This window comes from Sturnus vulgaris, chromosome Z (genome assembly GCF_052056855.1).
Source record: "Sturnus vulgaris isolate bStuVul1 chromosome Z, bStuVul1.hap1, whole genome shotgun sequence".
NCBI lineage: Eukaryota > Metazoa > Chordata > Aves > Passeriformes > Sturnidae > Sturnus > Sturnus vulgaris.
In genome coordinates, this window is record NC_142283.1 from 48,332,104 (window position 1) to 48,345,599 (window position 13,496).

The 13,496-nt window shown below is 37.0% G+C and overlaps 1 protein-coding gene across 1 annotated transcript in view; it reads right to left on the reverse strand.

Annotated features, from left to right (window-relative positions):
- Positions 1-1,489: 1,489 nt before the first annotated feature.
- Positions 1,490-13,496, reverse strand: part of SH3GL2 (SH3 domain containing GRB2 like 2, endophilin A1) — an 86,624-nt gene continuing 74,617 nt past the window's right edge. The window contains exons 4-9 of the mRNA XM_014872805.2: positions 13,223-13,366; positions 11,344-11,477; positions 10,146-10,304; positions 8,637-8,740; positions 5,392-5,522; positions 1,490-2,980 (exon numbers count right to left, since the gene is read on the reverse strand). Coding sequence (XP_014728291.1) covers positions 2,781-2,980; positions 5,392-5,522; positions 8,637-8,740; positions 10,146-10,304; positions 11,344-11,477; positions 13,223-13,366 — 872 coding nt within the window. The 3' untranslated portion in view covers positions 1,490-2,780. The remainder of the gene's footprint in view (positions 2,981-5,391; positions 5,523-8,636; positions 8,741-10,145; positions 10,305-11,343; positions 11,478-13,222; positions 13,367-13,496) is intronic.

A 13,496-nucleotide genomic window follows, 5' to 3' on the forward strand; every position in this document is an offset into this window, starting at 1 on the left:
AAACAATTCAGATTTTGATCTTACCACCTCAAGAATAAAGCATTCTTTAGGTATTACCGCAGGAAACACAGAACACAGCAATAAGGAAGTGCCAAGAATTGTGCAACATGTCAAGACCAGGCCCATGCCATCATAATGACTATTCTGTACAATCCTTCTGGTGCCATTTGTTGAAAGACACTACCATTCCCTACACCTTAAAAACCAAGGCTTCTCCGCAGGGTGGGGCAGCACTGCATGCCAACCACCCTTTTGCTCTAAATCATGTAAATTTATCTCTGAGTTTGCTGCCCTGTGGTTGCATGCTCTCCACAAATGCTGCAGAATAATAACCTGACAAAACAGAGGTGTGCCAGTGCAGTACCTGTGACTGCTAGGCCTTGATAATTAGCCCACTTAACAGTTCTGTAACTGTTTATAGTAATACTAACAGTAACTGTAGTATGGCACCATCAACGCATCTGTAAAAAAGTTTCAGGTCCATTTGAAACAGATTTCTTCCAATCACTGACAGAAACTTCCTGAGAGGCCAACTATAGAATTTAGGACTGAACTGTAATAAAAAGTTACAGGAATTGTATCTCTGTCTTAATGCGTATTAATAGTTTGGAAGATTTGTAAAATTTCACCAATTTTCATCTGTAAAATGTCACCTAGTCCAAGACCCCTGCAATGAGCATCTTCAACTATACCAGTTTGCTCAGCCCCCTGTCCAGCCTGACTTTGAACAGACCCTTGAATGAGGTGCCATCTCTTCTACTCTGCCAGTCTCTGCCAACATGCACTGGGACATGAACATACGGTAGAGAGCAGAAGAGGGGGAAAATAAGAGTGAGAAACACTCTTAGCAGAGGGAACACTAAGGCTGAAAAACTATGAGGTAGAGATATTCTCAATGAGTCCTGTGCTCGACTCACTGAAAAAGGGGGAAAAATGAGGAAGGAGAAGCAGCAGAGAGGAGCTTTTATGGACATACTGCACACCTACAAGTAGCCATGCCAGTGAGCAGCTGGAGGGGAGAGTCAAGACTGAATTTGAGCTTGGGAACTGGGACAGGAAAAGTGAGTCTTTTTATTCTCACTGCACAAAAATACTTGAATTGGTTTAAATTAGTTTTCTCCAAGTCAAGTCTGTTTTGCTTGTGACAGTATCTCTGTTTTTACTCAAAACCATAAATTTTACTTAAAACCAAAATCCCTGTTTTTACTTAAAACTATTGTGGCTACCAGGATTCTTTGATAAGAAATAACCTGTATCTACAAGACCGTATGCTAGTCATTGAGACACTAATTTAATGTGGTCAGTGTTAAGTTCATCCTGCTTATAAAGGCCATTATATGCATGAGATTTATTTGATTGAAGTAAAATGATAATGCCAAAAAAAATAAAATTTCACATTTACAGGAAATGAGGATCATGCTTTCTAAAATACAATTTTTGTTAGACGAAGTTATCAAAGGAGATTTTAAAGCAATAATCCACAACATTATTCTCATTATTCTCTCAGCATTTATTTGAAATAACAATACTTTCCATGATATAGTTTATACATTAAGCAGTAGGGAATTGTCTTCATTTCACATCATTCAGTACTGAAGTGGCACATTCGAAGCAGCACATTAAACCTCTGATAGAGTCTGTACAATTTAGATAAATAGAACTCTGGATAACTAAACTAACAGAACTTTGCAACTGTTACCAAAAGAATGCCAAGAAGCTAGGCACAGCACTGTACACACCAAGTGCAGGAAGGAGGAACACAGGAGAACCAACTAAACAGATGGGAAATGTTTTTGTATATACAGCCACATGTCTTCAGTTGCTCAACAAAAAAATAACATGTTTTATTTTGTCCTCATTGAGGAGAGAGTATGCACAAATGATGTTCAAAGAACACATGGCAGACAGAAACAAATGAAATGAGGGTTGCGTTTGGTTGGTTACTGTATTCCTCAGTGAATAAGTTTACAAAGGATATCTGGTGCTTAAGCAGCAAGGTTTTGTGCCAAGACTTGACAAGAAACATTAAATAAATGCCAGTTTTATTCCCCATCTTGCCCATTTACTGGCATTTTGGTGAGCATGCTAAAAGTTCCTGAAGGGCAAATTCAGGTGGTTTGTGGTCCAACATTTCTACTACAGGAATCCCCATTTGATAGCTTACAGTTTACCTCTGGAGGGAAATAGGCCTTTTAACAACAATTAAGAATATGAAACTTAGCAGAGAGCAGCAGGACACACAGTACAGTGGTTCACTTTCTGAGAAACCAGAGGATCTACACTTACGCTCTCTCTGTGAGAACAGCCAGCCAGTTTGGTTGGAAGATACAATTCTGGTTAGTCAATGTTAGACCTGTGTGAACTGTATCATTAGGAAGGGAAAGATGGAATGGCAAGAACTTTTCCCTCTTTTTATAGAGAACTAGGACTGAAAAAGTAATACAGTGGTGATAGGCATTATCTTCCCAACACCACCTTCACCTCCTGCTACTTCACTGTGAATTACCTGCTTTGCTTGCCATCATCTTCCCCGTTTCATCTCACTAATGGCCCTGGTTACTACCAGGCCAGCACAGTCAATAAACTAATCCATGCTATGCTGGCTCAGAAGATACAACGCATCACCACCACATAGTATGACAACACGTAAACCAAAGATGCTCATTAGGAATCGGTAACTCTAACCACTGCAGTTTGCACTTGTAAGGTGTAAGAAGCAGCATTTTGAAAGCAGTGGTACTGACACAGCTATCTGTGTCAGAGGTGGTGGATCAGCATTCCTAATTGGGTAATGGAACCAGAATATCGACATAATTGATGGGGAAGAAACCTGACTGGCCATGAAGCATCCCCTCATACCAGTTTTCATCAATCTGGTTAGTGAGGGTAATAATATCACCCTCTTTAAATCCCAGCTCCCCTTCATTCTCTGGTTCAAAGTCATACAGAGCTCGGCAGCACGGCTGATCCATGTGAACACCTAAGGAGAAGAAACACAGAAACAACATGCTTAAAAATGTCAACGCTTAAGAGTAGCCATTTTACTACTGTACCTATGACAGATTTTGCTGTTTCTGTTATCACTTACATTCTGAGGACAGTTCTTTCATAGTATCAATATTTGGACTGTCAAACTTTGTTAGAAGACAACTATTAGCTTCTTACAGTCTTCAGTTACTCTAAGTGCCTGCAGGTAAAAGTGTGAGAATCCCAAGAGAACCAAGATACAGTCAAGCCCAGATCTGAAAGTGCAACTATGATCAATTTGGAATCTAATTTTTATCTGTTTATAAAACTCAAAAAATTAAGCAAAAGCCCTAAGATATTTCCAGCTTTACTGGCAAAGAGATGCTTTGTCTATTTACCTCAGGTAAGTAGTGTTAAGTGGTAGCTGAAAACAACAGTGAAGATACAAATGTTTGTTTGCCCTTTATTTGGAAAGGTCACTGGTGCAGCTACACCACTGTATAAGCTCCTAATATTCTGAATTTCAGTATCATGTTTCCAAAGACTTTTATTCCCCATTCCCACAAAATACTTTATTGCAGGGCCATCAGAATAGATTAAGAAGAAGTTTGAAATTGAGAGCTTGTAATATGCTAGTTCATGAACATCTGACCATAAACTCTTTAGGATGGCTAATGAATATTGCTATAAGTTATTAGTTTGATTGGATTTTCATCTGTTATATGCAACTAACAAATATGCTCCCTCTTCCTTCCACTTGAAGTCTCTGTAGCTTCAAGCTACCAAAACGAAAATTTTTACCGTTCAAAATATTTCAAATTTAGCAGCACTAAATTGTAAGAAATAATATCCCCACCTGAATTTCCATAGTAAAACTTCATGCACTTCCAGTGGTCTAAATGAACCAACACATGCCACTTTACCATAATGATAGTTCTAAGAATATATATTCTACTTTTTCATGGATAGTGGCTTTAAGATGAGTAACTTTCAGATTCAAACAGACTGCATATTCATTTTGAACACTTACTCTGGTTAGAAGGCCCATGCTTGAGTTATTCTAGGACAAAAATTTTCCATTTCTGTAGATCTCAATAGAGCAAGCTTTTCAAATACCAGATTTAATTTATTAAATTCTATAGTAAAATCTTATTTTCTTTTCTTTACATATCGCCCACAGTATATTTTGGTTTCTTGTCATGAAGACAATTGTGCTGACATCAACAAGCCTTACAGCGTGTTTGGTATCTTCATCGCTACCAGCTGAAATTTAGAAGAATTAGCAAATAAACTCTGAATTAATCACCCCAAACTTATACTCAAGAATTTTCGAATTCCTCTGAAACCAATAAACTCTTCAAAAGAAGAGAAGAATCCCTATTGAAGAAAATGTTAAATACTGCTCTCCTAAGAGGAAAATATAAATGCTGGAGAGATACGTGAACATCAGTCTGCTCTGTCTTAGCACAGACAAGTGTTCATGACACTACAAAAAAGGACTGAAGAAGAAAATCACTGGTGTAATGAGGAGAGCTCTGGCATGCAAGACTCAAGCCAACTCATGCACAAGGAATCTCTCCTTGTTAGCATACTGAGGCGATTGCTAGCAGTTTGCAAGATTGTGGGAGATAATTTCCAGTTGACAGTGCCAAATGGAGATACTGTTCTTGTCTATATGTGGGAGAAAATCAAACATTTCCATCAGGATGTGATGGAAAAAATCAAAATCCTGACTAAACATTGAGTGAGAAAAATCTAGTCTCGCAAGGTGGAATGTGATAGCAATTGTCACTGAGGTAAACTGAAATAACTAAAATCAGGATCTAGACAGAGGCCAGCTCTCACCATACCATGGGATAACAGATCATTATTGTGTAAGAAACAAATAATAAGGCTCCTGTGGTATGAGCTGATATTAAATAAACAATTCTTTAAGATAGTAATTATACATACTCATACCTATGCTGTATCTTGCTTGTGCTGCTCCCTTGTCACTTGGACAAAGAAAATAGCTCACATACCTTAGTTTTTCTTTAATCATTTTTACTTTTCAGGCTCATTGTGTTGCAAGACCTAATTTTAAAAAGTAGGATTGGGTTATGAAGGTCTAGCTGGCCTTTGCTTTCTGCACTTTCATGGAAAATTTTCCATTGTTATTTTGGTTTTCTAAATGCCTATTTTGTAAAGATCTGTATTTCAGGGTAATCTTCTAGGACAAAAGAAATTTTTGACCAAAAGACACATTTAAAGCAGTGGACAATCCACCTCTCTTCTACTGCCTGAGGATACGAACACTTCACAAAGAAACAACAGTTCAAACATCTCTCTCTTATATACTATCCCCATTCTCATTTTCCTTTATGGAAAAACTGACCTTCTGAAGAAAGCATGCAGCTCCTGCATTGACACAAACCCTGACATTACCTGATGGCTTGGGTGTGGTGGCGTGGGATATTCCTCCATTGTGCTGTGTATTGTCACCAGTCACAAAATCCAGGCTCATGCGGGGTTTGGGCTGGTATTCTCGCCTGGGCTGAGAAGATGCCTCTTTTATTCTGCCAAAACATGAAGGTTAAATGTCAAGAGCTAGTATCTTGTTAGCAGATGAGGTGCACCAAATACCTTTATTTCCAAGGCTGAAGTTCTCATCCACAGTAAACAAGTTGAGTCATTTCGAGTAGTTTTTTTGTTTACAACAGTAGTTTAAATTACCAAAATCAGTTGATGTGACTGTGCCATGAAGTTGTTAAATCTTCATTCCTTTTGGAAACCTAGCCATTTGTCTATCTTCCTTTCGCCTAACAAAAACAAAGAGTTTATAAAACAGAAGAACTTGTTACGTGACTATCAATGCTTAGAGGAGGGCTTTACAAACATCCCTGTCCTCATTTTTAGCACGACTTTTTGCTTCTAACCCTTGCAAGCATTAATTATTCAGTTGGTTGATGCCAACTCTTGTCATTTTGTAAGAAGACTGTGGGAATATACTGACTTTAGCTTCATTAACTTGGTTAATTTGCAATTTGGGAAACTTGTTTCACAAAGGGACAAAAGTCCAATCTTTCCAACTCTCAAAATAACCATTTATATCATTAATTTCAACTTATTCTTCTAATTGAGAAATCTAGAGTTTTTCGGGAAGGGTCTACTTACAGATTCCAGGGCAAAATCCAAGAAAGGGATGAACAGAATCAGAGCTGCAGAACTACCAAATGTATTTCTGATTCCACATATGAAAGAACATTTCATATGTACTTAAAAGACAAGCTGATTTCCCTTACCTTTTCTATATCTGCCCTAGACTTGATGCTGGTAGCACATTTTGATTCATCTGCTCAAAAGATCTGTATCTAACTTATTGACTTTTGATCCTTACAACAAGGTTTTCCTCACCATCCAAAATACCAATATAAGTCAGCCCCCAGAGACTGTTTTTCTTCCACATTGAAAGACCAAACACATAAGCAAAAAAACCTTGAATAATTGAAGTAGTCAAAATTAAAAAAAAAAGCCTTTATTTTGTTTCACTCATTAGTGAAAGTTACTTTTTCAAGTCAGCAAAATTTTAAAGAAAAACTAGTTCTGTTATCCTTAGTGCTTTCATGAAAAAGAAACAATTTTTTTCAGATTATGAACTATAAGGTGACAGTTCCAGCTCAGTATGAGCTATGTTTCTTAAGAAAAGAAATACTTCCAAGAAAATTATTCCTGCTTCCAACCTGCTCTGTCATGATGTTGTGTTGGGAAAACTGCATTCTCATTTCACTTGGCGAAAAAGGGAATTTAAAATAGTCTTTGTTGACCTTCCAGTTTTTATCAATTTTACTGAAAGTTTCCCAATGTTCACCAAGATCCTAATGTTTCCCAGTTCCTGGAATCATTGCATTTTAAGAAAGTTTATGACTTGCACTAATGTGTAGAAAAAAAAAGAAATTCTTTCACTTGTACTTCTTGAAGAAAGTCATGAAGTCTAATCTAAACAGCCCAGAAAAAATGGAAGACAAGTGCATTTTTAAATTTTTCATAGTTTATGCAGTCTATCTCATACTTTTAAAAAATTCTTTTGTGAATATTTTACACAGGACAGTCTTGGTAGTTATAAGACATTGTCCATGCCAGAAGCCAGCATAAACAGGCTCCATTCACTCTTTTAAAGTACCTAGAAAATGGGCAGTATGTGCTGTAGACTTCACTGACAGTGAGAAGTAACAAATTTGCTCAGCTTAAAAGTAAATAATCATTTATTTTCTGGTCCATATAGTAAAAAAACAAACAACCTAACCAAACCACAGGGGTTATGCATTACTTGCTACCTGCCTATCACCAGCAGGGAAAGACTAGCAGTTTGATAGTAACAGCTCTACACCCCTGACTCATCTCTGGCGTGAACACAGCACAGTGCTCAATTTGTGTCCAGTGGATTAAGCATGATTTAGCCAGCAGCCTCTTTACAATTAGGGATTCTAAAGATTTAGTTAACTGAATTACCATAGCATTATGATGCAAGGTCCTTGAAAAGGACAGCTGTAACTCAAAGCAAAAATACTGACCAGCAGATATTTCAAAAGGGCAAAGGATCATCTGAATTGATACAGGAAGAGAAATTTATTGTAGAGATGTATATTCACTTAATGACATAATCTATGGACTACCAGATAAAACATCTGTTCCTAAGGAATTTTTAATACTTCTGTAAAGAAAGTGAATTGTAGTACACTTTTGCAAGTGATATAAATTGTTCTGTTAGCTGCTTAGACAGTACTGCAAACTGTATCCAGGGACAGTCAACTGGACAGCCTACCCACCAAAACAAGTGTTGCTCCTAGTCTTACTGTGACTTAGAACTGAATGAGGTTTTCAGGAAGCATGCTCTGAGAAAATTAATACTGACGGATCTAGCAGTACTCGCAACCTGATCTATACTAATGACATCAGAAAATAGCTTCCTTTGCACAGTATGTGAACATTATCTCCTCTTGGGAATTATATCCAGCTTTTACTTAGAGTCTGTCAGAACCATATTGGTAAAGAAACCTTTCCTGAACGCTAAATTTCTTTGAAGAAGGATGTGAGTGTGAGAAGCTGATCAATCTGTAAGCTGATCAATCTGTTTTGATGGAAACAAAAATTCTAAAGTAAAAATTATGAAACACTTTTTAAAAAGATGTTGTAGGAATTCTTATACCATATACAGTTATAGAAATGGGGATGGAAGAGGTAGTTCAAGTCCTGTATCTGATAATAGGACGAATATTTAACAAAGTGGTTAATAATGAGGGTCAGAAAGATCTTCAGGTAGACAAGACTGCAACAAGATACTCTTTTGCAAAATCAATATTTTAACATCTTCTTTCAGAAAAAACACACTTTGTGAATATATGCACAAACAGTAAGGAATCCTAAGTTGTGAGTATCACGGAATTCAGTATTTATAAATACTTTCAATTAACTTTACTGAGCTGAGGTGCTTTCCTGAACTCATAGTCAGAAGCAGATGCATCTCCAAAACATTTAAATCCCAGCGTGCAATCATCTAATGAAATGGCCCTTGATTTCATAAAAATACAAGTAACAAGTCGATCAAGATAACAGCATTGCATTCTACTCATAGGTTTTCTACCTCTGTAAAATTAACAAACTAGACAAGAAACTGACAAAAAGTGCATTACCTATCTTCCAGTTTAGAAGTAACTCGCTGTAGGATCTGTGTGGCCTGCTTGTGGTACTCCAGCTGGGCTTGCACAAGAGCAGAAAGCTGGCTCACTTGTTCAATCTGAAGATTGACATAGAAACATCAAATCTTAGGTGAATACTAACAGCTCAGGCAATAGAGAATAAAGACCTCTGTCGATTGCAAAGGCAGTTGAACTTATCTCTCTAAAACCTTGACTCATCTTTGCAGTTAGCAGTAAATATTTACATATCAGGTTTATTCATTATGATGTCTGGTTATGACCTGATCTGGAATGGTAAGTGCAGCTCCTCTCCACTGATCATCTCTCCATGGCTGATCTGCATGCACAGCAGCCTACAGACCTACCACATTCAGCAAACACTATGAAAGTAAAAATGAGACTGTAATGAGAATATTAATACCCCTTCTCCCTCCCTGCCTTTGAAGGTGCAAACCCATAGGGACCATGGTCATGCTTCTGTTGTATTCTGACCTGTGAAGCAGACCAAAACAGAAAGACACAACCTACTCTGGCATGCAGAATATTTGAAGTGACGGGAGAGAGCATTCCACTTCATGAGGGAAAAAACACCTAGACCCCCACCTTGTGGACAATGCAATTGCTAGCAGTTTCCATAGTGCACAATGCCACAATGGTGTAATGTTGGCCAGCACTATTTGTACACAAAGGTATGGATGTTACTACAAAGGTAAAACTACAGACTTGTTATATTTTTTTCATTTCAGTGCAGCTATATTTAATTCCTGTGCAAGTATTAAGTTCTATATGCAAATATTTTCAGGTTTTTTACAGCTCCTCTACAGCAATCTGGTAACAAAATGAGGAATTAGAATAGGTGTGTACTTAAAATAAATAATTCACATCAATAGAAATACTTAAAATTAATTTACTTTGACTACATATTCTATAAGATAGACCTCAGCTGACATGTTATAGAGATGTTTTTTCTTGCTTGATTTTACAATTTCAACAATTAATTATAAATGAAACACTAGATAAATCTAGATAATGTTCAATCCCAACAGATCTATAAGCAAAATATATTCTACAGAGTCAGATATGAACAGTTCACATTAACTTTGGGTTTTCTAATCACCATTGCATCTGATTACCATGGGGTAACCATGGGGTTATGAGTTTGTAATTTTTGGTCTTTACTGTCCATTCAGCAGCCCAGACACTTGAGCAAAATCCTTGGCACAAACCCTATAACCACAAGTAAAAATAATTAGTTACATTTACATAACTCTAAGAAGAAAGATTGGTTTTGTAAGTAAAATTTTGCAGTTAGGAAGCACAACGATGCTACAGAGGATTTACATTCTCTAGCTCAGTTACCTACAAAATACCTAAGACATTGTTCCTATATGAACATACTGTAAATTACTATAGTTTCTGAGCCTTTCACTGTGTCCAACAGGAGGAAAGTGCTTCCACTATCTTTCTAAGGCTCTGGTCAAAGATTAACAAGGGTTATCTCACATCCATCTCCAGGAGGTTAAACATGCTTGACTCAGCAATTTCTTTTGATTCATCAAATTTCTCCAGAGCTTGACGAAGTTCTTCATCAGGGAGCTTGCCCTGTCTTTTCTTCTTGTAATCAAAATCCAGGCGTCGACCCTCCATTTTCTTCAGGTGATGCTAAAAAACCAAAAAACACAAATGCAAGCAGACAATAAGGGACCTTCCCCAAATCTCCTGATACTGCATTGTAAGCAGGTAGTCCATGCACACGTGGAAGCGTATGCTGTTTGCTGTCTACAAATCCTTTCCCAGAAGAGAGAGATATGGAACAATGAAATACATGAGTTTATGTACCATTTAAGAAGCAATGATCTAAATGACAGGCCAACACTAATAAAAGGCCACACAGAATGGACAATTTCAACTGCCATCTGTATAAAAGATACACAGGTTTCTTGGTTTTTAGCTGTAATGAAGAATTACCTGAACACTAAGTTGCTTTCTCTAGATGCTCAGGAGAAAATTCGTTTAAAAACACAACTTGGTACATTTTTGTTTGTGTAACAGAATTCATAAACAAAGCAACAAATTATTTTTATCATTTTTATCAGACCACTAAATTATCTTATACTGAAGATCTGCTAGATTGTTAATTAAGGTAACATTCATGTTCATCTCTTTAGCAGCTGCTATGTCATACTGGCCAGAAGTTAATGCTATCATCATGACCATGATTACTTGAGGTTTTTATTTTCTCACAAAAGAATCAACTACAGTATTTATAACTACCCATTTTCTAAATTATATCAAACAGTCCAAGATATCTTTCATCCACATACATTTAACATATACTTACTGAGCTGAGAAGAGCAGCTACTTATGCAGACAAGTATTTGCCATACTCTAGAAAATGGAATGCAAACATTGGTACATCTATTTTGTGAAATGAGCATTCAAATGGCAAGATTAGAGTACTGTGTTCATGCCTCCATAAGACTGAAAATTTTGCCATCAAAAAATGTTCAAATTTTTATCTTTTCCTTTCTAAAGCATCAACAAGTGACACAGAATTGAAAAGTAAAATTCAAGCCAAAAGAGACAAAAACCATTTTCAAACCTGAATGCCCCATTTTAAACTACACAACTAACAAAAATTCTTAACATATAGACAGTCCACACATTTGGCATTACTAAAATACTGCATTGAGGGAAATACCTGTATTTCTCTCAGATCTTTGTCATGGAGATTCTGAAGTGGGTCAATGAAGTTTTGCTTCACTTCCATGTCTAATGAGTCCTTGACTTCAGAAAGCTCCTTCATAGCTTCTCCCACATCAACAAGTGCTGGTCCTGAAAGAAAAGATGCAGTTAAAATAACTTAATTTTGAATCATCATTCAGTAGAATGAAACTGAGCCATGGGAACTGCATGGAAACTTCAGTTAGTATTTCATTTCAGGTCTCAAGTTTAGGAAAGAAACAGAGGATGATGCACTATGTGAAAGAGCAACATAGATTGTACTCTCCCGCAGCCAACAGAGTTCATGCCTTGTAATACAGCTGGATTTGTGGTTCTGTGCTGTATCAAGACAGGCTCCTCCACATCCCTTGTTTTCTGTTCATTCCACACTCTGTTGAAATTAATATACTAGAACAGAATTAACTGTAGTTAACTATAATCGGTGGTACCATCACCACACTGCATTAAAAAACAGTTTTAATTGAAGTCTAGGTCTCCCCATTTCTATCAGTGAGACTGGTGACAGTACCAAATGTAAAAATTCTTAACAATTTCACAGATTTTTTAAAATGAAAATTGCTCTTTTTATGGGACTACAGACTTCATAGTACTACTACACTTGAGAGGTCTACTACACAGACTACTCAAGTGTAGTGTGTAGTTAGGTGTATGAAGCTCATAAACTTCAATAACCCTAACTGCCTTTTGAAATTTCCTCCAAGAGTAACTTGAAGGCCACAAAAATTACCATTCTGTTTTACTTCTGCTGCATAAAAAGAAAAGCAAGAAGCTCAAACATACCCTCCTCGTTTGAGGAGGTACAGGTTAGGCATAAAAAAACCTCCTTTCAAAGAATACAAAGGGTCTGAAAACCAAAATATGGGAGAAACAAGAAGAAGCTTTGTCTCTCAAGCAGCAGATGCCAGCAATGCACTGCAAAATGAGAGAGCCTTCCACATTTCGACAAAGAGTGACAAATTGGCATAACAGCTGCTATTAATATATAAGCCATAATTCAGCTGCTATTAGTTAAAAATGTAAAAATAATTGCCGCATCTATTCTGCTGCACGGTAGTGCAGTTATCACTGGATATAAAGCAATTTGCAGAAACTAGATTATATTAGTTCTTCATTTTCCTTTTAGAAATGTTTGAAATTTAGTAAATGAGAGGCCACAAAGAAGTCCATACAAACAAGACAGAAAGACAAAGTATTCTGTCGTGAATGTCATAATTTTATAATCAGAACTCTACTGCTGAACAGATTAAGAGCCAGTTTAACATTTGTAACTCAGACAGCTGTGAACTCATGCGGGCTTGGAAGGAGGAGCAATTAACAGATAAGACAGGAGTGCTCACCAGTGCCTTAAAATGTGGAATTTGGTCAGAAAAAAATGGCCAAAGCCTATAAAAAATGTATTCGTTTTTATTCCTTGCCTGAAATGAGGACAGCAACAGTTTAAGGACTCTGAGGACAAAAGCACTTTGTTCTATATATGCATAGACAATAATGCAATTTCTGCACATGTACATATTTCAATCCAACATAGCCATAGTATCCCAATTTATGACAGAGAGCTAAAGCCTAGGGGTCCAAATAGAAACAATTTGACTTCCATTTATAAGAAAAATTTCTCTAGTTGAAATCTTCAAAAGGCACTCAAAACAGGCCTAGACCAACCTTAAAGGAAAAGTCGGATGAAGCAGAACTCTTGCTTCTTGCAGAGAAGCAGAACTCTAATGCTCCTTGCAGATGTTCTTCCTCTATAAGAGTGCAGCCCTTTAATAATGAAAGCTATATGAAATTTTCCTACCATTTTTATTGTATTATAGTGGAAAGGGAAGTAAACAAGTTACCAAAGTTGCAATCTTCACCAAGTTCTCGGCCAAATTTCAGCATCGCATCTGCCAGCAAGGCTTCTGCCTGAGGATAACCTGGCCCCTTCTCCTGGCCTCGAATTTTTGACATCGTGTTGATCATGCTGAGTTTAGCTCTGGAAGCTGAAGAAGGCAGGTGACAGAGGTTACAAACATGCAATTGTTTGTCTACACAGGAATAAATCCATTCTTGTGTTTAAATTTATCTGAGAAACTTAAAACGTATTTTAAAGACACTCTGTAAGTTTAGGAC